Consider the following 24,327-nt stretch of genomic DNA (forward strand, 5'->3'; position numbering starts at 1 on the left):
CTTTTTCTCTTTAATTTGTAGATTTTATTCTAACATCTTCTGCCTTTCTCTATGTCACCTGGTCAGTATAATACCAGGCTTATTCTTTCCTCTTTGTTATTTATTTTTTTGTTGGCATCTTCTAAGGCCTTTAACAAGCAATAGAGTTTCTCCCTCATTATATCTAAGAGTAATGAGCTCTTTCAAACACTAAACTGAAATTTTCTTTTAAAAATTATTTTTAATTTGTCTGTGTGTCTGCACACATCTGTGCATGCACATAAATATGGATACATATAAAGGCCAGAAGGAGGTATTGGATTCTCTTCCTCTGGAGTTCCAGGTGGTTTGAGATGCTCAATGTGGGTGCTAGATCCCCTGAAAAAGCGACAATCTTTCTCAACCACTGAGCCATCACTCTAGCTTCTAGCCATTGAGAAGTTCTTTTAGTATTATTTTAATTACTTATTCTCCATCTGTTCTCTTCCAATATGGAATGCCTATTATTAGTATATTAGTTTCTTGGGTTTTGAGCTCTTTCTCCCTCCCTCCCTCCCTCCCTCCCTCCCTCCCTCCCTTTTTTTCCTTTATTCTTATTTTTCTTCATTCCTTTGTTCTTTTTGTTTCTTTTTATTCTTTTGAGGGGCCTTATGTTTCTTAGGCAGGCCTTGATCTCAGTATGTAGTCAAGGATGACCTTGAATTCCTGTTACCCTTGCCTCTTTCTCACACCCAAATGCTGAGATTCTAGGCACACATCACCATGCATGGCTTCTATTTATTCTTTATGAATTTCACCATTTTTGCTTTTTAAAAATCTATTTGCTCTTTCAAGTCAATAATATTTTTCATTTCTTCTTTAGTTATTTCTAATCTATTAATTTTTTTTGATTTTTCGAGACAGGGTTTCTCCGTAGCTTTTGTTTGGTTCCTGTCCTGGAACTAGCTCTTGTAGACCAGGCTGGCCTCGAGCTCACAGAGATCCACCTGCCTCTGCCTCCCGAGTGCTGGGATTAAAGGCGTGCGCCACCACCGCCCAGCATCTATTAATTTTTAAAACTTAAATATCTTATTTTAATCCCACAAATTTTAAGATTTACTTACATTGTGTGTGTGTGTGTGTGTGTGTGTGTGTGTGTGTGTGTGTTTATGTAGTTGAAATCAGGTGCCCTTGGAGGCCAGAGACATCAATCATATCTCCTTGCAGCTGGAGCTGTAAGTGAGCCACTGGATGTAGTGCTGGGAAAAGAATTTGAATCCTCTGCTAGAACAGTATTTCTTACTTTAATTTTTATTGAAGATATATTTTTTCATGCACTATAATCTGATCATAGTTTCCCCTCCTTCATTTGCCTGATACTCCCACCTCCTCATCCATCCAACTCTATGCCTTCTTTCTCTCTCTCCTTAGAAAACAAACAGGCAAAAAGAAAAAGGACTAGAATATGAAAAAAAGAAAAAGCATGAGAAGCACATACACAACACACATGCCAGTATATATATATATATATATATATATATATATATATATGTATACACACATGCACACACACACACACACATGTGCACAACATTGGAAACCATACTATGCAAAGGAAAAAAAAGACAATAAGGTAAGGTAAAAGTTGCCCCCCCAAAGCATTATGAGACAAAAAAGATATCTACAAAACCACCATTGAGTTTACTTTGTGTTGGCCATCTACTGCTGGGCCCAGGGCCTATATTTAAGTGTGGTTTCTATACCCCATGAGACTTTATTCAAGAAAACTGGTTTTTCCTTTGTAAGAGGTTGCCAACTGGGGATAGCTTCTTGGTTAGGGATGGGAGCTCAGGACCTCTTCCCCATCCCGTTGCTAGAATGCTGTCTGTCTTGTACCTGTTCATGCTGCCACAGTCTCTGCGAGTTTATATGTACATTAGTCCTGTTATATCTAGAAGGCCTTGTTTCTCTTGGTGTCCTCCATCCTCTCTGACTCTTGGAACATTTTTGCTTCTTTTCTGCAAACTTCCTAAGGGAAGGGCTTTGATAAAGTCATCCCATTTAGCACAGCATATTTCAAGGTCTCACTCCGTATGTTGTCCAGTGTTGTGTTGGTCCTTGTATTAGGCAGTACTTGTTCTTAACTGTTGAGCCATCTCTACAGCCTTTCCCATGAATTTTGAGACCTTTTATGCTTCATACATGTCTTACAATTTTCTTCTGAAATAAAGTTGCTCTTTGTTTTGACTTTTGTTACTTGAAAGCAGTTCCCACTCTTTTCCTAGGAAGATCCAACATTCCCTAAAGCCCATGCAGGACTATCCTCTTCCTGTGAGACAGTCATCCTTTGTCATGGGTTCCTTCTTTCCCTTCAGGCTTAGTCCTTCCATGTCCTTGCCCCAGCACTCTCTGCTGCTGTTCCCCCTAACCTCTTCCAGAGAAGGTACATCTCAGCAGAGTCTGTCAGTCCTCACAGCTCTTATTCTAACCAGCTGAAGGCTGGGGAAAGGACAAATATCAGAGGTACCGAATCCTTCTCTCTTTCTGTAAGTTTTGATGAGTATAGCTTATATTATTGTAACAGTTTGCCCTATCTGAGCCCCATTAAGAAAATGTTCTCTACCCCTCACTCCCTCATCACCCTCCCAACCCACCCCTACCCCCCACCCCCGCCACCACCCATCAACACCTGAGGCAGGTGGGAAAGCTGGCCCTGAGGTCCTAAGAGCAGGAGAGCTGATTCCCCTCCACCCCTCTTACCAGCACACTCGGGAAAGTGGACCCTACATTTTGCCTGGGCAGCGCAATAAAGCCAACCCTGTTGGCAAAGGTATGGGCAAGCCAGCTCTAAAGTTGTGAGCATGGGAGAATCCCCATTACTCTCATTGCTTATCTGTCATGTGGTGGCATGAACTGTGTAGAGATGCCCCCACCCCCTTCCATCAACTCCTGAGGCAGGTGAAGAGCTGACCCTGAGGTCATAAGAGCAGGAGAACTGTCCCTGTCCCTCATCAGCTGCAGCACCTGGGAGAGTGGCCCGGATGCCTCACCTGGACCACACAGTAGAGCTGGCCCTGAAGGTGTAGGTGTGAGAGAACCAACCCTGAGGATGAGAACTGGCCACACCCCTTGCTCATCACTGCAGGGGGTGAAATAGCCAGAGCAATGTTGGAGAGCCCACCCTGGTGGGGAAGACAGGGTAGAGCTGGCGGGCTGACCAACCCTGTAACTGCCCAGGCCCAGAACCAAGCTAATATGTTGAGCAACCCCAACATCCACTCCATTTGTGATCTGCTGGGGTATGAGACTGAGGGGGTCAGTCCTGTGGACCTAGGGCTGCAGGATCTCCATGCCACAGACAAGCAATGGATGTCCAGGAAGAGTCCCAGTGAGGGCCCAATGTTGACGGTGTAGCAGAGACCAAGGGTCTTGAACCAGACCAGTGCTCTTTTGTGATGAATGCTTCCATGTAAAAATGTATGGATAAAGAGGTTTACTGCATGGCTCACTGTGTCACACTGCAGCTTCTATGACAAGATTTTCTTTTCCTCCTTTTATTTCTTTTTTCTCTTAAACTTTATTTTGTTTCATTCTGCAGGGCAGGGGTGGGGAGGGAGATGGGGGAACCAGGAGGCATGCATGATATGAGAGACAAGACACAAAGAATAAATAAAAAAGTTTAAAAAGGAAAATATTAAATACTGCACTCTTAAAATTAGAAATAGCATGGAGATACTAATTAATGACTCTACTTGTGTTTGTGATTTGCATGGAATTATTTGTACATATAATGCTTAGTTCCTAAATATTATTGCATGGTAATTAAAGAGGGGTTTCATTTCCATTTTCAGATGAAGGAAAGGTTAAATGGATTTCTCAAAGATAACTGTGTTATACAGGAAACTGGACTGTGATAGTAATCATCTTATTACAATATGCCACTGCGTCCCTCCCCCACTTATCTCCAGAACACATTATACTGTGAAGATAATTCTTGGAATCCCCTAAGTCATGTATTATAACCTGTATTGTTTTCAATTACTTATTATAATGCGATGTATGATTTAAAATGCCCATAAATGGTAGAGCGTTAAAATAAAGTAATAAGGTTTTCTTACCTAGTTTGAAATCTAACAAAAGGAGAATTTGAAAATAGTTTGAAACATTAAAATAATTATAATATGTGTATTCTTTCCCAAAGATAACATTTCTGAGAAAAGTGTATATTTGATATGACTCTCCTCTTTCTAATACATTTCAAAACATTTGACTGTATCTTGCTGTGCAGTAGGAATGCACTTGGCTATTTCCTTATCAAGTATGGCACTGAGAAAATGTAACCATGTCGTATTATGTATGTTTTGTTTGAGAGTTGCAGTAAGGAGCTGAACAAGCTAGTAGCTATTTTAAAATTAGTGCTTGTCCTGCTCGCTCTCAGTTTCTTTTCATACCAATACTGTTTTTATAAGTACAATCTTAACAATAAAGAAATAAATAAAAATAGTATCTCATATTCAAGAGTGATACTCAAAGGGGCTGATATCTGATATGGCCTGGTCATAAATCAATCAATCAGAACACATACTGAGTAGCGGCACCAGGTATGGTTATATCTACCCACTATTATTCAGTCCTGTCCCAGTCATAGCTAACAAAACAGTCCCGTTGCCTAAGTTCTTTTGTTTTGTTTTGTTTTGGTTTGGTTTGGTTTGGTTTGGTTTTGGTTTGTGGGTTTTTTGTTGTTGTTGTTGTTGTTGTTTTTTGAGACAGGGTTTCTCTGTGTAACAGTTCTGACTGTCCTGGAACTCCTATTGTAGACCAGGTTGACCTCAAACTCACAGAAATCTGCTTGTTTCTGCCTCCTGATCAAAGGTGTACACCACCACTGCCCGGCTTGCCTGAGTTCTCACAGGTGATTTGGCAAGTGATATATTGTCATCTCCACTCTGCAAATTGAGATAATTACAACCCAGGGAAGTTAAATAAGGGCCCTTTGAATGAAAGTGCTCATACTGTTTGTTAACTTAGTGTTTTTCTCTGGGTAAAAGTTTCTCTCTTTTCAGAGAAAAAAGGGCAGGATAAGACTTTCTTGGTAGTTACAGTATGTGTTTTCTTTTTCATTGGATTTTTTTCATACGGTATACTCTTCTCACAGGTTCCCTTCCCCCACAAGGGTATCTCCTTTGGACTGGACAAATCCTAGCTCCTTTCAGAGAAAACTCATGTGATGGGTCGAATAAACAACCCCCACCCTCCCTGAAACCTTCCTGTTGCAAGCCTTCTCTTTGGTTCCAGGTCCCTTGTTGATATGTGCCCTGGATGAAGCTCTAGCCAGTGAGCAGATTCTTCCCAGTGAAAGAAATGACTGGGCCTCTTTTCTGTTTCTGCAGGAACAAACACATAACCCTACTTTTAAAAGAACATCCTTTTAACTCCTTGTTTTCTCCCCCTCTCCTTCCCAGAATGGCCTGCCTTCAGAGAACAATCCGTATGTTTTCAATGGTGACTTTGTAGACCGAGGAAACAATTCCATGGAGATCCTCATGATCCTGCTCGTTAGTTTTCTCGTCTACCCCACTGACCTGCACCTGAATAGGGGGAACCATGAAGACTTCATGATGAACCTGAGGTAACACTGACTTTAGACTTCATCTTTTATTCTCCCTCTGGAACTGCTGCTCTCTTTAGTTTCCCAGATGATGTGTGTAAAGTTAGCTGTAGAGAAGGAGAGAGAAGATGAATCGCAAGGAAAGTCTCCAAGTTCTCGCCCTCGTTCACCAACCCCCATCTTTCAGCTAAGTGTCAGCTGCTTTGAAGCTCTCCTACCTCTTCTTCCAGTCATGTCTTTGCTTCCTCTTTACTATGTCCTTTTTTCTGTCTTACTTCCCCTTCATAGTCCAGACTGCACGCTGGGTGGGCATGCCAGGTCAGGTTTGTAGGTCTGGTAGGTTGTATGAGCAGACTTAGATGGAAGTTTCTCTTGCTTCTTTTGGCTTGCTTCAAATTCTGTCTCAGAAGCTAGCACAGTGTTTTACATTGCTGCGTGAATTTTTTTTTTTTGGTGTCCTGGTAATTGCTTCTGGCATAGCTGCTCATAAACATTTTTGAGAACAGCTGTAACATAGCATTTGGACTATCTGACTCACTGGAGATTTGAGGGATAAAGACTGCTTAAATGGCTTGTGAATTCTGTCTGAAAGGCACAGTAGGTAATAAATGTTTCCTTCTTTCTTTTTCTTTCCTTTTTATGGCAAACAGAAATCAATTTGTTCTAGAACAACGGAGGCTAGGAAATGTCTCCCACTTTGGGTCCTAGGCTTTTGGGTGCTGGGATCAAAGCTCAGCAAATCCCCTTTGTCTTCTGGGTAGTTTCAACACCTGACTCAAGCAGAGTTTCAGCTCTAATTCTCGAGGTGCAGTTGGCAAATGCAGAATCTCTAAAGAACAAGAATCCAGAGGTGTTATAGGAAGCCTGTTCCTGGGTGTTCTAAGAAGGAAGGCCGAGCAAACATGGGGAGCAAGTCACTCAACAGGGATCTTCCATGTCCAGGTTTCTGCCTTGAGTTCCCTTCATGATGTATTGTGGCTGGGACATGTAAGCAAATAAACCCTTTCCTCTCCAAGTTGCCTTTGATCATGGTGTTTTAGCACAGCAATAGAGAACCAAATATGATTGGGCCTGGTAGGATTGGAGATGTAAAAGATGGTTGAGTGTTGTGAAGGTATATGAGCATGTATCTAAGGATAAGAGAATATCATTGAAGAATACTGCACCTGTTTTAAAAAGAAGGGTAATTTGGAGGAGGGCCAAGAATGGCTCCAGGGAGTTCAGTTGAAGAAATGGTAGCGTCCTATGTAGACTAGCATGATAGCAATGGCGATGGCCAAAATAGACCTAGACTTTAGGCAATAGCAGTTAAGCACCCAAGAACTTGATAGGGAGGCCTTAACTGAGGAATTAATCAAGGATGAGCAAGATTGAGTTTAAGGGCATAAAAGCATCATTCTGAATGGGAATGGATTTAGTCTGAGGTAGATTTATTTGATGTATTGTTGAGTGTGGGTCCAGAGATAGAAACGGATTATAACCTGGAGTGTCACTCTATGTATTTATTAATACTAGATATCAATTGAAAGCCTAGCTAGCTAGGGGTGAGAGTACTAAGGAAGAAATTGAAGGCAATGGATAGCCTAGGACAGAATATGAAAAATTCTAACAATAAAGGTTATGTGGAAGAAGTTAACTTGTGAGGTCATTTCAGAACACCCTAAAAGTCTGTCTCAAAATGAAAGGGAGGAAGTTTTCTAGAAGCATGGTACAGACAATGATATTTAGTGTTTCAAAAAGGGCCAGAAAGTTAAGGATACTGTCTTAGTTACTTCTCTGTTGCTATGACTACAAACAATGACCAGGACAACTTATAAAGGAAACTATTTCATCGGGGGCTTGTTTACAGTTTCAGAGGGTGAGTCCATGATCATTGTGGTGGGAAGCATGGTGGCAAGCTGGTAGGCATGGTGCTGGAGTTGAAGCTGAAAGCATACATAGATTACATAGTATTCACAAGCAGCGGCAGAAAGAGATAGAGGGAGAAGGAGAGATACAGACAGACAGACACAGACAATGACAGACACAGAAGAGAAATAGAAACAGAGACAGGCAGACACACAGAGAGTGAAAAACAGACAGACACAGACACAGAGGGATAGAAACAGAGACAGACACACACACACACAGAGAGAGAAAGACAGATACATACATACATACACAGAGAGAGGAGATGAGGCCTGGCTTGATATACTTTCTCTAACAAGGCCACACCTCCTAATCCTTCCTAAACGGTCTACCAAGTGGGAACCAAACATTACATATATGAACCTATGGGGGCCATTCTCATTCAAGGCACCACAGATGGCAGGATGTATATTGGTCTAACAATGTGATGTCTTTGGTGAGTACGGGGAGGGATTTCCTCTTGAAAAACACGGTGTTATACTGGAAAATCCTGACATGATGTGGTTTGTAGGGAAATGAGTGGGGAGTGTGCTCTGTTCCTCCTTTACCTGTTGGCTATGGAGAGTACACATTATTATCTGGGTGTGGTGTTGCATGTCTTTAATCCCAGTATTAAAGAGGAAGGGCTACCTGAAAAGGATACGCAATACTATCCTAAAGCAAGAAAAAAAGAATTGAAAACTCTCCCTTAGCCAGGCATTAAAATTCCTGATATTTTCTATTAAAACCCTTAATACCATTCATTCCCATGATCCATATCATAGCAATATTTTTTAAATGAAAGCTCTTCTCCATCCAGCTTTCTCTAAATGTCATTGCATGCCTCTCAAAATCCCTGTAGCCTTTACGTAGCTATGGTACGCATGTGTTAAATTGTCTTGCATTGTTCTACAAGTATCTATTTTCTTTCCACAGTTATACTCTAAGCTTCTTGAGAATAGAAGTTGTGCTATTGATTGCTTTTGTTCTTTCTCACAATGCTCCAGAGAGACTCTGCTAAGTACCACTGAAGTCTATAGTTTCTTGAGTTCCTACTATTTGGTAATAGTGAGACATCAATGGCTCTCCTTTTAGCAATAATTAATAGTTTAAAATATGTTTTTCAGGTATGGATTCACAAAAGAAATTTTACGTAAGTACAAGGTAAGACTCATACTTGTTTTTCTGTGAAAAAAAAAAGGAGCTAAAGAAAACCAGATTGTTGCTTTAAGAAAGGTGATGGGCTAATTAGTTAGAATCTGTGCCAATAAAATAATAACCACAGCAGGAACCCCTCACCGTGGTAGAATCTTAGATTTTCTTTTTCATTATGACTGTTGGATCAGTTTCAGCATAGCTATGAATATATTGCACTGCTTTAAAGGTACCCATCCTTGATATTTAATTCAGGCAGGCAGACAGAGAAATTACCAATATAGTGGAGGGGTTTTATACATGCAGGAGGCATAGCATCCCACATTGGGGATACCACATAGGGAACTACCAGAGTCAGAGAGAGAGAGACAGAGACAGAGAGACAGAGAAAGACAGAGACAGAGAGAGACAGAGAAAGACAGAGAGACAGAGAAAGACACACACACACACAGAGAGAGAGAGAGAGAGAGAGAGAGAGAGAGGCGCAGATGGAGCCAGAAGAAAATACAGACGAGAACATTTGTTAGGTTTCATGGGAGAGAGAGGGCAAAGCTCCTCAGTGTTGAAAGCTGAGTAGTTCGCACAACGGCAGCCAGCTGTGGGGCATGACGGTCGTTGTCGGTAGTTGTCTACTATCTTGCTCTGGGTTGATTGGTTAGCGCACCAGAGAAGGGGCCCTGAGTTAGAGTCCAGGAAAAGAATTCCTTAGTGTGGATTCTGAAATGGCTGGTTTGTACATGAGAACCATCATGTAGGATCTCTAGGGATTAGCTCTGACAGGGGCAGTTTCCTCCCCAAGGAAGACCCAAAAATGTCAAAGTATCAACAATACAGGATGGAAACGTCCCATGCTAAATACTCGCTAGCTGGTTCATAGCTCCCTGACTGTTTCCTTTGGTTGGTATGGAAAACTTGGTTTTTGTCTACATATTGAGACTATTCACTTAACTGGACGTATCAGGAAACTAAAAACTTACTCAGGCTCTTATTACAGCTACATGGAAGAAAAATCTTGCAAGTCCTGGAAGAAGTCTATACCTGGCTCCCAATTGGCACAATTATTGACGATGAAATCCTGGTCATACATGGTGGGATATCAGAGTCTACAGACTTGAATACTCTCCGCCACATACCAAGAAATAAAGTAAGAAGTACTATTGCACGGATCCGACATTTATAATGGAATATGCTTCTTTTTATCCGTCATTTTAAAGAGTTCTGGCCTTTGGTGGTGTAGATGAGACAATTAGTAAAAGTCTGAAAAAAAAGCTATGACGGCATGCATGACAACTAGGTGGTTTTTCTGTGTACCATGCATTTCCAACATGGAATCCTGTTGGAAACGCAAAGCCGGGATGCATTAGCACATCAGATAGCTTCTAAAGGTGAGGTTTCAGAAGTAGAGTTTACATGAATTCACTTACACTGTAATTCAGCACTGTTGTCTTGTGAGTAAGTATAAACTTCCTTGGCACTTCCTATTATCTTACTGTCACCGCTGTGACCACCATCCATTAACAGAGCTTCCTTGACTGAAACCCATAAAACAGCGACAGCTCCTTCCCTCTCCTTCTAGCCCCGCTGACCAATATTTCTTGTATGAGCTCTAGGTAACTCATATAAGGAGACTCATATAGAATTTATTTCTAAGTTACTATCCTGTCCCTTTATTTCAACTGAGCAGATTATTTTAACTCTAAATAATCATTCAGTACAACACAGTCAGGACAGAAGCCTGCACAGACCCTCTCAGGGAACTGGCTTTATGGTAGCTATAGGATTCCACACCTACTAAAGGGTTGTTGGGCTGTACCTTACACACGAGAGCTATTTTCCTCCTTTACCAAAGGCAAGCTGAAGCCCCAAGCCTAGAAGTAAACAAGGGGCCAGGTGGGCATGAAGACCAGCAGCAGCTATAGAACAGAGGGTGCTATATGGTCCAACTGGGAAACTTGAGCCACTGTCTTTACAGACCAATACTAACTAGCCAGTCATTCTGGGAAGGTGGGGTCTGAGACTGATAGAGACAGAAATGTGATCACAGTTGCACCTTGAGGTGTGGGAGCCTCCATACTTTTATACGCATGTGAATGATAATATTGCCATCTTCTCATTAACTTTCCACTTTAACCTCTAGGCTAGATAGCTCCTCTTTATGCACTCTCAAGACCTTTATGCATAGCTTTCGTAAGTTGCCAAATTTAAGTAGGGAATGGTAATGCTATTTTCTTACTATATTCTTATGCTTCTCTAATCCCTGCCAAAACCCCAGTACCTGAGATGTAATAAGTATGTCTTATTTGTTGAATACTTCTTTAGAAATGGAAGACCAAAGCAGGGCAAAATAAAAATGGATAGGAATTTTCTTAGAACTTCTTTCCCTGGTCTATGGTGATGCCCCGAGGAGGGCATTCTTCACCACAAGCAAGGCCTCAAGATGTCAAAGTAAGATTCTATAAGACAAAGGCTCTGGTTTCGTAGTGTTCAAATTCCCAAGCAGGAGTATAGAGAAGGATGGTTCGTAGGACTCCCAGGAGAAAACGGTGCCTATGGTGGTGTAGGGAAAGCAGCCTGATACTAAAGAGCTTTGAAAACTACAGAGCTCCGTGTTCTAAAGTGGCCATGAGGCCATGCCTAACGAGCTTATCAGAAATAAATTATGTGGACGTAATCCTGGAAGGTCTTCCCGGAATATTCTGTTCTGCCTAAAACCTAAGACCATTTACTTGGGGAAGAAAATGTAGGCTATGAACTAGTGATTAGTAGCTGAGATTGAGTTTCTAAACCAATTTTATGAGGACACTATAGAATAAGACTTAGTTTTAGTCTTGAAAAATAAAAACAGAATTTCGTACCAGGGGTTATTGGAGAAGCGAAGTATCTGCCACAGAGATGTCCATCACTAAACTACAGCCACCAGTGTAACAGAAGTATTATTTAAAGTTTAATTAAAGGATTATTAAAAGCATCTGTGGGCCAGTGAAATGGAAACGGCTCTGCAGTTAAAGATGTTTGTCCCCAAGCCTAACAACCTGAGCTCAGTCCCTGGAATTTACTTGATAAAAGTTGTCTTCTGATCTCCATTATGTGCTGTGGAGTGTGGCACAGACATACACACACACACACACACACAAATAAGTGTAAAACTTTTTAATTGCTTTGAATGAAAGTATAATGCTTAGAAGAGACAAGAACAAAATTCCAATCTCAGATTATATAAGGCAATCAAGTGGGCTTATCATGTTGTACTTTTAAACCATTTTCTTTTTTCTTTCTTTTTTTTTCTTTTTTGGTTTTCCAAGACAGGGTTTTTTTTTTTTTCTGTGTAGCCTGAATTGTCCTGGAATTCACTTTGTAGACCAGGCTGACCTCAAACTCTCAAGAGATCTGCCTGCCTTTGCCTCCCAAGTGCTGTGATTAAAGGCGTGAGCCACCATTGCCCAGCTTTCCTTTGCAAAGAAACAGATTTACAACTAGGTTTAGACAACATGATCAGTTGCTGACAGGTCTGGCTAAGAACTATACTGAATTTAGGTTGAAGAACTTCCAGGTTTTCAACCTGTGTTCCCTGGGAGAACTCTCATGGACATGGATGTGGGGTTTTTTCCCCCTCGTTTATCTGGGAAAATACAGCAAGCAAATCAAATGCATACCCCCTTTTGAAAGATGTTTCTGAGCCAGGCGTGGTAGCACATGCCTTTAATTCCAGCACTCAGGAGGGAGAGGCAGGTGGATTTCTGTGAGTTTGAGACCAGCCTGGTCTGCAGAGTGAGTTCCAGGGCAGTCAGGGCTACACAATGAAACCTTGTCTCAAAAAACAAACAAACAAAATATCTGTTTCTGAACTCCTGAAAGCCCCAGGCGTAGAGAAAGGTGCAGAAGGAGGCCGGTCTCTCCTACATTTCGCATCTTCGATTTCCTTCGACAGTGCCATGCAATATGTCTAGGACCTACATGCGGGCCTCTTGGCTCTCTTAGAATTTCTGATGCGAAGCTTTCCCCATAAGGTAACATCTTTAGTTGCAAAATACAGAAACTATTTTAATAGGCCCACCTTAGAGACATTAGTAAATTAACAACGCGTATAAAGTGAGTGAGATTAAGGGGGGGGGGCTGCATTTTTTCCGAGTTGACTGCACACAGTACAGACAGATTTCCAACCATAGCTGAAGTGCCTGCAAATGGCATTTAACTAAAGCATGATTCTATGTTTTACAGATGAGATCTGTGCTGATGCCACCAATGTCAATAAATCGAGAACATTCCGCCGACTTAAAAGGAAGTAAATCAGGTTTGAGCACTTGTGCTCCTGGGAAGGCTGAATCCTCTACGGACCTAACAAAACATGAATGGGAACAAGTAGGTAACCGAAACATTCACCAGAGTGGTAACAACAGCTTGTGATGATGTTGTCCCTTATGAAATGCAGGTTAAAGTGACTTCACCTCTGTAGGCACGATGGATCGATCATCTTCTCTGAATCCATCTCTATATTGTGCATCTAACCAAGTTTATTTCTAGACTCAAAAAAGAAATCTAGAACTCATGGAATTCATTCTGAGAGAGAAACTCATTTCTTAAAACAGCCCTTGTGGTTTTAAGTCCATTAAAAAAAGAATACTAGGTACTTCTTTGTTTGTTGGTAATGACAACACTCAAATAGTAAAGGCATTCACCTATGGTAACCTAAATAATTACCTAAGAAGCCATTGGACTAGCACTTATCCTGCCTCGATGGAGTTCCAGCAGTATGTAGTTTAAAATGATTTAATTTTTAAAGATTATAATAACATCATCTCCCCTTCCCTTTCTTCCCTCAAACTCCTCCCATGGAGCCATAGCTTCATTTAAATTCATGGCCTCTTTTCCTTTAATTCAGTGGTTCTCAACCTTCCTAATACTGTAACCCTTTACTATAGTTCCTCATGGGTTGCTAATCCCCAACCATAAAATTATTTTCATTGCTACTTCCATAATTTGCTTTTACTTCATAAATTTTTGCGGTTGTTATGAACCATAATGTAAATATATGTGCTTCCCAATGGTCTTAAGAGACCTCTGTGAAAGTGTTCTTCAACCCTCCAAAGGAGTCATGACCCCCAGGTTGAGAACCACTGCTTTAATTGTCGTTGCATATATCTATACTTATCTATCTATGACCTAAATAATGCATACATCCTGTTTAGTCCATGCAGTTCTTTGTATTTTTATATAGTGCTAGAGATTGAACACAAGCTTTGTGTAGGCTAGGAAAGCACTCTAATAATACACTATATATGCCAGGCTTTAGTTTTTTGGAGACAGGGACTTGATGCATATCCGAGGTGGCCTGGAATTTGTAATCCTTCTGCCTCTGCCTCCCTGAAGCATGTGCCATCATGTTCCCCTCATATGTACATTTACTTTATGTAAATTTTGAGTATTCATAGTAGTGGTAAAAAGGAAGAAGAAAGATTTCCGTGAGAATTTACTTTCATATACTTTATAATGGACTGCTCATCCGTTATCATATACATGAAATATTTTCATATATATATATATTCCTATATAGGGTTACGTACCTAAAATAATGTATGCTGTACTTCAAGGGTAAGTTAGCATGCTTTCCAGATGAAACTTTACCTTTAAACTCTATATTCATGTAGGAATTGAAAGCTTAATCCTTTCCTAATAAAATATGGCCCCTTATCTTCCATGTTTCCTCCTTTATTATACTACAAGTCAAGTCACACTCACGAAATGTGAATTCATTCTACAGGAGCCAGATATGATTCCGTTTGAAATACAAGTGTTGTTTTTGTCATAAGAACCAGAACTTAAAGGTGTTACATTGTATTTATGTGTGTGTAGGGTACAATTGTGCCATTATTGGAATTCAGTGAGAAGGAAGGAAGCCCTTGGGGTGATTCTTCTTTGGGAGATTTTAATTCTCACCTCAACTAGTCATCAAATACTCACTGTCTGAGCTGAGCCTGGTATAGAGTGGCTCTGGTCTGAGCAGGTACTGATCCTTCTGCTCTTCTTTCTGCCCCTCTGTCTTCTCTCTCATGTATCTCCACGTCTCCCTTTATATCAAACCTACAAATGACTGCAGAGTCCAGTTTAGGGCAGCTGCAGTATCTGAACCTCTTCTCAAGACCTGCTTTAGACTTACTAGAATCACTAGAGATTTTCTATTGAAGGGACTTCACAAGATGGCTCAGCTTGGTGTGCAACCATGAGGTCCCAACTTCACATCCCCAGCACTGACATAAAAAAAATTGGTTGTGGCAGCACCCAACTGTAATCCCAGCACTGGGGAGGCAAAGGCAGGTGGATCTCTGGGGCTGGTTGGCCAGTCAATCTAACTAAATTGTTAAGCTATGGGTTTAGTGAGAGAGGAGAGTAGTTGAGGAAGACGCCTGATGTAGACCTGGCTTCTACACACATAAAAATTTCAGTTGTGTGTTTTTTCTCCAAAGAAACATGCAGATGTGGAGAGGTTGGGGTGTAGCTCAGAAGGATTATATTGGCCTAGCCTACATGAGGCCCTGGATTCAATTCTCTGCACACATAGGAACAACAGAGAAAACTATGGAAACTAATAGACTTTTAGAATAATTGTCTAGTAGAACACTGACATACTTTGCAGGTTAGTTGACCCAAATGCCTGATTGCGGGATAGACAGATTTCTCAAGGTTGTCACTCTTTAGTGATAAAGAGGTTTGCAGGTTTTTTAAACTACTCTTTCTTAAGTTTGTTTTACAGTCGTAGTTTTAAAGCTTGAGTCAAATATTAAATGCAGATCGGAGACTCTACAACCTCTGATTTTTCTGTGAAAACGTTCTTAGAAATTTGAGTCTTCAGTCCTGGGTATTGTGTGACCTGCATTTGCTTCTTCAAGCCACCAAAGGAAATATTAAGCTGAAAAAATCATTGTGGATTTAGAACATCTTCTGGAATCCAGTCAATAGGTGAACCTACTGCTGAATTGGAAAATGGTCTTATGGAGGCCAAAGATCAAAGAAGCTTTAGGGGATGTTCTTGGGCAAACACAAACAACCATGCCCAGCTAAATTCAGAGGAGAAAGTAGTTCCTTTCAATAAACACTTATTAGGTTTCCTTAAGGAGTACAAAAGGTCAAAAACCTGAGTCAGTGTTAAGAACACTTAATACGTGTTCATTGGAAGGCGCTACTTTCTCTTCTGAATTTAGCCAGGCATGGTGGTTCATGCCTGTAACACCAGTTACCTTTAATATTTCTGCTAAATAATATGGGATAGAAAAAAGATGATAGACTGTTACTTGTAAGTATAACCCTAATTTATTTTATTGTTCCAAGATTATTGACCTTCTGTGGAGTGACCCCAGAGGCAGAAAAGGCTGTTATCCAAATACAAGCCGAGGAGGGGGCTGCTATTTTGGACCAGACGTTACTTCCAAGATTCTTAATAAAAACCAGTTGAAGATGCTCATTAGGTCTCATGAGTGTAAACCTGACGGGTATGAAATCTGTCACGATGGGAAGGTGAGCTGGCATCATGACTGAAATCCTCATAGCCATCCTTGCCACAGCCTGGTCTTCTCCACACTGTGTTGTCCTACCTAAAAGGCCAAGCAATGTCTTCACTACTTCTATCTTTACTACTCCCAGAAGCAGAAATTCTGATGTGTGAATGTAGTAATTACTCTTCTCAGTGTCATAATCAAGTGACGAGAAGCAGCTTAAGGAAGGCTTTATTTTGCCTCACAGTTTGAGAGTATAGATAGTCACATGATGGAGAAGACATGGTGGCAGGCCACTTGTCACATCTCAGGTGACCAGGAAGTAGAGAGAGATGTTGATGCTCAGCTGACATTCTCCTTACACCTTTTTTGAGACAGGGTTTCTCTATGAAGCCCTGGCTGTCCTGGAACCTGTTCTGTAGATTAGGCTAGCCTTGAACTCACAGAGATCTGCCTGCCTCTGCCTCCCGAGTGCTGGGATTAAAGGCACGAGTCTTTCTTTTCCCTCTCATCCCCTTTTAGTTCTATCCAGGACCCCATACTAAGCCATCCACATTCAGGGAAAAACTTCCTCCCTCAATTAATCCTTTCTGGAAATGTCCTCAAGAGACACACCCAGAACTGTGCTCTGCTCAGGAATGTGATCTAGTTGACAGATGAAATGAACCATCACAGTGTATATCACAGTTGTACCTCTTTCCAACTCAGTACCCAAATATATCACTTTAAACCATAACAGTGACACTAAGTATTCTTGCTCTCTCTCCACCCCCTTTCTCTCTCTCTCTCTCTGACACACATATGCACACACACTTCATTTTTTACAAATTGTAAGCCAGTTCTCACAATACACAGTGCAATTCCCACAGACCACACTTCCCCTTACAAAGCATATCCAATCCCGTTTTCTCTCTTCTTTTGCACATCCCCTGTATAGGACAGAAAACACAGTACACTTCTTTCAGCTCATTGAGGAGGTGGTCACTAGCAAGTTGCTTACTGTGGTCAGTTTAACTACTGCCATCAAAATGGAGTGTCTTGTTGTCCAATTATGTCAATAATACTGGAAGAGGACTAAGAAACTGGTTCTTACCCTCAGTTGTCCTAGGATGGTTCTTTTTGGTTTTCTTTATAGTGAATAGAAGCAAGTTACAACGAATATGGAATCCTTTGGCATTTCCTTCTACTCTATCAATTCAGTTTTGGCTCATACTAACACCGCAAGATAAATAAGCAAAGTATTATTTAGAATGTATTTGTAATTAGAAAATAGCCGTGGTTCATCTGAAGTGACATCCTTATTAGACCAGGACTGGATTAAACCCAGTTTCCCGTCACCAGCAAGTATTATCTTTCTATTATCTACCTACCATGCCTCCCAGGCTGACTTCTTCCTAAGGTAGTGGCCACAGTCCCATTATGTCTCTGCTCTTAAAGCACTGGATTCGTCCAGCTCTGAACCTTCTAAATCATTCAGCTTTGTGCAAAAGAAAAAGCATGAGCTTCTAACCAAATTTTATTTTGAGCCCACAGATATCACAAGGTAAGAAAATATGGAATTTATCTCTGTTGAAAATTAGTATTTATGAAACTTAACATTAAAGATAATTCTAAGATCTGGCACTAGATTAGTGTGCAGGAATTCAGGGCCACACCTGGGGCACTGGACGAAAAGCTAGGAGTTAGTAATGGAGACACCGACTGGAGACTTTTCCTTCAAGGGAATCATATGAAATCATGTCAGACCCAGATAATTTGCAGATTATGAGGTGGTTTTTTTTGAGAATTGAGCTATTTCTGGCTTATATTGAATGACCTTTTGAGAATTAACTTAATGAACTTGATCCTCTTTTTCTTTAATCAGGTCATTACTTTATTTTCTGCTTCTAATTATTACGAAGAAGGCAGCAACCGAGGAGCTTACATCAGACTAAGTTATGGTACAACTCCACAATTCTTCCAGTACCAAGTAACTAGTTCATCATGCCTGAGCCCTCTTCACCAAAGGTAGATAGCCCTAAAAATACTAAGGACTATATTTGTGACAGAGTAGAACCAGACCTGAGTGACTAAAAGCAGCTTTGCCATTGAAGTTTCTAGCCTTTGTTGTTGAGTTATCTGTTTCTTTAATTCTTTCAGTTTGTGCTTCATGTAGTTTTCGGTTTTGCTGTTAGGTTCATTATCTTCTATCATTAAGAATTGCCCCCTCCCTTACCTCTAGATTTTAGTTACAGTTTCTAGTTACCCTTTTCATCTAATGTCTACTTTGTCTCCTATTAGCATGACAGTCTTCATTTCGAAGCCTCATTTGAGTCTCATAATCCCTGTCTTTTTAGTTGTTTACTTAATTTACTTACATATGCTGTTATTACTCATATTTTCATCTGTCATTTTATCTTTTTGATACATAGTCTACACATTGTATTAGTGGGTTAAACATTGAAAAAATTTTTTTAAAAAGTCAGTTCTATAAATGTACAGACATTTTTGTTATCATATCCCCAAATAATATAATACACCAACTGTTTGTATTAAATGGAATTATAAACACTCTATAAATTAAGGTATATAAGAAGTTGTATATCAATTATATGTAAATATGGTATCAGTTTATGTAAGGAAATTGAGAAGCCTTAGAATTTTTTATGTGACAGACACATAGCAACAAGAACCTGCATTATTGTTTCCAGATACAGAAGTTTGCATGTTTTATAAATATTGATTGAGAGCAACACGCCTATGTACAGTGCCTTCTGTCTAATCATATGTATTCACAGATACATATCCACAGTGCAATGTTGGCTCAGCCAGGATCCACCTTGCATACATGCTTAAACAAATGACTATCAAACCAGAACTATTGTGTCAAGGGGACTTTCCATACATAGGTGGATAGCTTTTCTGAAGAGACAGAATTTAGGTGGTGCACATCTTTCTAAATGGTATCAGCATTGTTTGCAAATGACAGATTCCAGTGCTTCAACTTAGGGGTTAGTTCACTGTGACCCAGGAACTGGGAGTGGAGCCCCTCAACGTGCCTTTAAGTTAGGAAAGAAATGAAATTCTCAAAACGTGGGGAGTCTCCTTTGCTTCCCTAAGAACAAAAGTCACAATGAAATCAGATCATTTTCTTCATAAAACCTACATGATAAACCCAGCAATGACCACATGACAAAATTAGGATCATTCAGTTTCTGAAAATCTATCATTTTGTTTGTTTGTTTGTTTGAGTCAGGGTTTCTATTTGTAACCTGGAGAAAAGCTCTAGATTTTTTTCATTTCTCTTTTATTCTTGTTTTATTTTATTTTAATTTATTAGATTTTTTTAAAGGCCAGTCCAAATTCTCACTCCCTCCCCTTCTCCCATTCCCTCCACACACCAAGCCTTAGATTTTTTTTTTTATTTTTTATTGAAAAAAAATTTCCGCCTCCTCCCAGCATCCCATTTCCCTCCCCCTCCTCCCACCCTTCTCCCCCTCCTCCCACTCCTCTCCCCCTCCATCTCCAGTCCGAAGAGCAGTCAGGGTTCCCTGCCCTGTGGAAAGTCCAAGGTCCTCCCACCTCCGTCCATGTCTAGGAAGGTGAACATCCAAACTGGCTAGGTTCCCACAAAGCCAGAACATGAAGAAGGATCAAAACCCCATGCTATTGTCCTTGGCTTCTCAGCAGCCCTCATTGTTCGCCATGTTCAGAGAGTCCAGTTTTATCCCATGCTTTTTGAGTCACAGTCCAGCTGGCCTTGGTGAGCTCCCAATAGATCAGCCCCACTGTCTCAGTGGGTGGGTGGGTGCACCCCTTGTGGTCCTGACTTCCTTGCTCATGTTCTCCCTTCTTCTGATCCTCGTTGGGACCTTGGGAGCTCAGTCCAGTGCTCCAGTGTGGGTCTCTGTCTCTATCTCCATCCATCGCCAGATGAAGGTTCTATGGTGATATGCAAGATATTCATCATTATGGCTATAAGATAGGGTCATTTCAGATTCCCTATCCTCAGCTGCCCAAGGAACTAACTGGGGACATTGCCCTGGGCACCTGGAAGCCACAGTAGGTTCAAGTCTCTTGCCAACCCTAAGGTGGCTCCCTTAACTAAGATATGTGCTTCCCTGCTCCCCTATCCAACCTTCCTTTATCCCCAATCATCCCGTAAGTTCCCCCCATCCTCTCCTTCTCACTTTTCTCTCCCCATCTCCCCTTACCCCCATCCCACCCTACCCACAAGATCCCAATTTTTTTGCCTGGCAATCTTGTCTACTTCCCATAGCCAGGAGGATAACTATATGTTTTTCTTTGGGTTCACCTTATTTAGCTTCTTTAGGATCACAAATTATAGACTCAGTGACCTATATATATGGCTAGAAACCAATTATGAGTGAGTACATCCCATGTTCATCTTTTTGGGTCTGGCTTACCTCACTCAGGATAGTGTTTTCTATTTCCATCCATTTGCATGCAAAATTCAAGAACTCATTGTTTTTTACCGCAGAGTAGTACTCTAATGTGTATATATTCCACACTTTCTTCATCCATTCTTCCATTGAAGGACATCTAGGTTATTTCCAGGTTCTGGCTATTACCAATAATGCTGCTATGAACATAGTTGAACAAATGCTTTTGTCATTTGATAGGGCATCTCTTGGGTATATTCCCAAGAGTGGTATTGCTGGGTCCAGGGGTAGGTTGATCCCGAATTTCCTGAGAAACTGCCACACTGCTTTCCAAAGTGGTTGCACAAGATTGCATTCCCACCAGCAATGGATGAGTGTGCCCCTTACTCCACAACCTCTCCAGCAAAGGCTATCATTGATGTTTTTGATTTTAGCCATTCTGACAGGTGTAAGATGATATCTCAAAGTTGTTTTGATTTGCATTTCCCTGGTCGCTAAGGAGGTTGAGAATGACCTTAAGTGTCTTTTGGCCATTTGAACATCTTCTGTTGAGAATTCTCTGTTCAGTTCAGTGCCCCATTTTTCCATTGGGTTAATTAGCATTTTAAAGTCTTGTTTCTTGAGTTCTTTATATATTTTGGAGATTAGACCTTTGTCTGTTGCGGGGTTGGTGAAGATCTTATCCCAGTCAGTAGGTTGCCTTTTTGTCTTAGTGATAGTGTCCTTTGCTTTAAAATCTTTTGTATCCTAGAATCTACACTCTGTGAACACAGATGTCTGTATCTCAGGACTCTTTTGTTCTTCCGTTCCTCCTTCAAACTCATTTTTTATAAATGATTGAGGGTAGAAGTTTATGTTGAGGTAGTTAACTACGTGTTCTAGCATTGATCAAAGGATTGTCTTTTCTACTAAATTGTTCTACCTCTGTTGCCATATGTGTTTTTATAATAGTTGGATCTATTTTTTGAAGTTCCTGTTATGTTCTACTCGTGTACATATTTTCTTTTATCACAGTCAGAATGGCAGAGTTTTTCTGTCAGGACTGTCAGTTTCCCAATAAATGCACAGAGACTTAATATTAATTATAAATGCTCAAACAATAGCTCAGGCTTGTTGCTAGCTAGCTCTTACGACTTAAATTAACCCATATTTCTTATCTATGCTCTACCATGTGGCAGTACCTTTTTATTTATCATGGCATGTTCATCTTGCTTCTCTCCTTGTCTCCTGGCAACTCAACCCTCCTTCTTTCCCGTGCTCTCTTTTTGTTTGCAAGTTCCTTTTAACTTCTACCTGTCCATTCAACCCTTTATTAGACAAATGAGATCAACAAATATTCTCAATGTACAAAAAGATTATTCCACGGCACTAATGTAATGGTAAATTTTGGTATCTTCATGGATCTAATCTATATGGGAAGTAGAAAAAGATAAGATCTCCTGAGTAAATTGGGAGCATGGGAACTATGGGAGAGGGTAGAAGGGGGAGGAAGGAAGGGGAGTAGAGAGAAATATATAGCTCAATAAAATCAAGAAAAACAATTTAAAAAATTTTGGTTCCTTTTATCAAATAATTATTCAATATTCACATGAATCTTTCAAATTCCAGAAAACTCTATCTATAATCTTGCTGTTATAATTGCTGACCCTGTGAGAATGTGAAACTGGATCATAAATGAAATACAAAATAAAAGAAATTAACAAAATGGCTGAGCATGATGGTGTATGCATGTAATCTCAGCGCACAGGAGTCAGAGGCAGGAGGACTTTGGATTGTAGGCTAGTTTAAACTCTGTTTAAAAAAGAATTTTCAGGTCATCAAGATAGCTCAGCAGGTAAAAGCACCTCCTGTGCAAGCCTAGTTAGTGCCTTGTGTTCGAGTCCTGGAACATACATAAAGGTTTAAGGGAAGAACCAGCTCCACAAAATTGTCTTCTGATCTGCTCACATATACTGCACACAACCCGTTCACCATATCAAGTTGTCAAATACAAAACATAAAATGTCTAAGAAATGAAAAAGGAACAATATACTAATACTACTACTACTAATAATTTTTCAAATGTTTAACAAATCTCCAAAATATATACACAAATATACTACATTTACTATCTAACAATATAGTATGTATAAACAGACAATTTATTTAATGTAGAAACTGGTATGTGGTAACATAGCACATTAAAATTAAGTAGAAGCTAATGATTTATTTAAGCTTCACTGAAATGCTGTTTTCTTAACATAGGGTGAGTGCTATGGAATTCAGTGCCTTCAAGATATTGAAAGAAAGAATGCTTTCACGAAAAACTGATCTCATCAGTGCTTTCCAGCTCCGTGACTATGGGAGAACAGGTAATAACTTATTTATCATTTCTTAACATTCTGGCTATATACAGAGCAGGTTTTCTTCAATGGGATTTTAGTTCTTCTTTGTTGTTAGAAAGGAACGGTAGAAAATAAAGAATCCATTCACTAAAAAAATATCAGAATGTATCTCCCTTTCAGTAAGCTTCTTCGAATTTAAGAAACTAACAGCCCTGAATTAGACTTCTCTTCTGGAGGATGCAGAATCATAATATGTTTGTCAGCTTCCCAGTATCTTAGTCTCATGACTGCCATTCTTTTGAACAATTATTTGAGCTTGGTATAGAGGCACATGCCTGAAATTCCCAGACTGAGGCTGAGGCAGGAGAATGATGAGTATGAGGTCAGCTTGGGCTACACGGAGAGAGTCTGTCTTTAAAAAGTACAGTCATAACAAAAAGATGATTTGAATCATGTGTGGAAGCATGAAGCAACAATTAAGCACCAAAGGCTAGACTGTCTTGGCATGAAGGCTAATGTTGCTCTAGCAACCATCCTGATATGAGATTCTAGCACGGTAGAAAAAGAGAAAAGATGAATTTTGGATTTGTGTGCCTTCAAAGTGACTAAAAAAATGTCCCCAACTGCCTCTTTGAAGAGAACATCCTTAATTGTAGCCACTGGTGTATTCGGAGGTTAGCATCAATTAGTGTGCGCTTGCAATTAAGGCCTGACTACTGAATAAATGAGGTGAGCTGCAATGACAGAGAGACAACAATGACAAGAACAAAACCCAGCAAATAACAGAGCTAGTTTCTCCCAAGGAAACCAGCTGTGGGAACTGTCAAATACAAAATAGAAAATACCTAAGAAAGGCACGGATGAGAACCACGGATATGTGCTTGAAAGATCTGAACTATGATATGATTTGAAGAAGTATCAAATACTTATAGCACTATGTTTATTAAAATAAAGAGGAAACAGCGCTGGTGCTGCTTACCTGTAATGCCAGCAGTTGGCAGGTGGTGGCAGGAAGTCAGAAATTTGAGGCCAGCTGGGCTACATGAGTCCTGGCCTCAAGCCAAAAACAAAACCCCAGAGAGTGAGAGAGTGTTCATAATGAATGTGTTTAAGAGAAGGTTAGCATCAGGAATTAGATTGAGAGCGAGGAACTTCCAAGGCCAGCCTAAACTTATAGTAACCCCCAAGGATAGCCTGAGCTACATAGTCACTCACACCCCATCTCAAAAAAATTATTATGTACAGCAAAAATGAACAAAACATATAGTCAGGATCTAAGTCTATCGTTTATCAGGATACAAGGAAGGAAGACTAGAGAGAGTGTAAGGGAGGCAGACTATATTTAACACGATAATGCCTACAGACCCGTGACAGAGTCCTAGAAATCAAGAGGAACAATGATTCTCAAACAGGATAAATAAAATTAAATCTGCACTCCCATCCACTTGTAATGAGGATGCAGAGCACCAATAGAGAAGAGGGCATTCAAATGTAAGCAGAGAGGAAATACAGATTGCTAAAAAGAC

At 40.3% G+C, this 24,327-nt stretch overlaps 1 protein-coding gene across 1 annotated transcript in view; it reads left to right on the plus strand.

Annotated features, from left to right (window-relative positions):
• The window catches only part of LOC121441308 (serine/threonine-protein phosphatase with EF-hands 1-like), a 107,584-nt gene that overhangs the window by 76,460 nt on the left and 6,797 nt on the right, over positions 1–24,327 (plus strand). Inside the window, exons 7-13 of the mRNA XM_041642444.1 lie at positions 5,421–5,587; positions 8,581–8,617; positions 9,603–9,752; positions 12,827–12,967; positions 15,932–16,117; positions 17,960–18,102; positions 22,722–22,828. Of these exons, the coding sequence (XP_041498378.1) occupies positions 5,421–5,587; positions 8,581–8,617; positions 9,603–9,752; positions 12,827–12,967; positions 15,932–16,117; positions 17,960–18,102; positions 22,722–22,828 (931 nt within the window). The remainder of the gene's footprint in view (positions 1–5,420; positions 5,588–8,580; positions 8,618–9,602; positions 9,753–12,826; positions 12,968–15,931; positions 16,118–17,959; positions 18,103–22,721; positions 22,829–24,327) is intronic.

The sequence above is a fragment of the Microtus oregoni genome, unplaced genomic scaffold (genome assembly GCF_018167655.1).
Source record: "Microtus oregoni isolate MIOR12 unplaced genomic scaffold, Mior012 000074F_ref0000038, whole genome shotgun sequence".
Taxonomy (NCBI): domain Eukaryota; kingdom Metazoa; phylum Chordata; class Mammalia; order Rodentia; family Cricetidae; genus Microtus; species Microtus oregoni.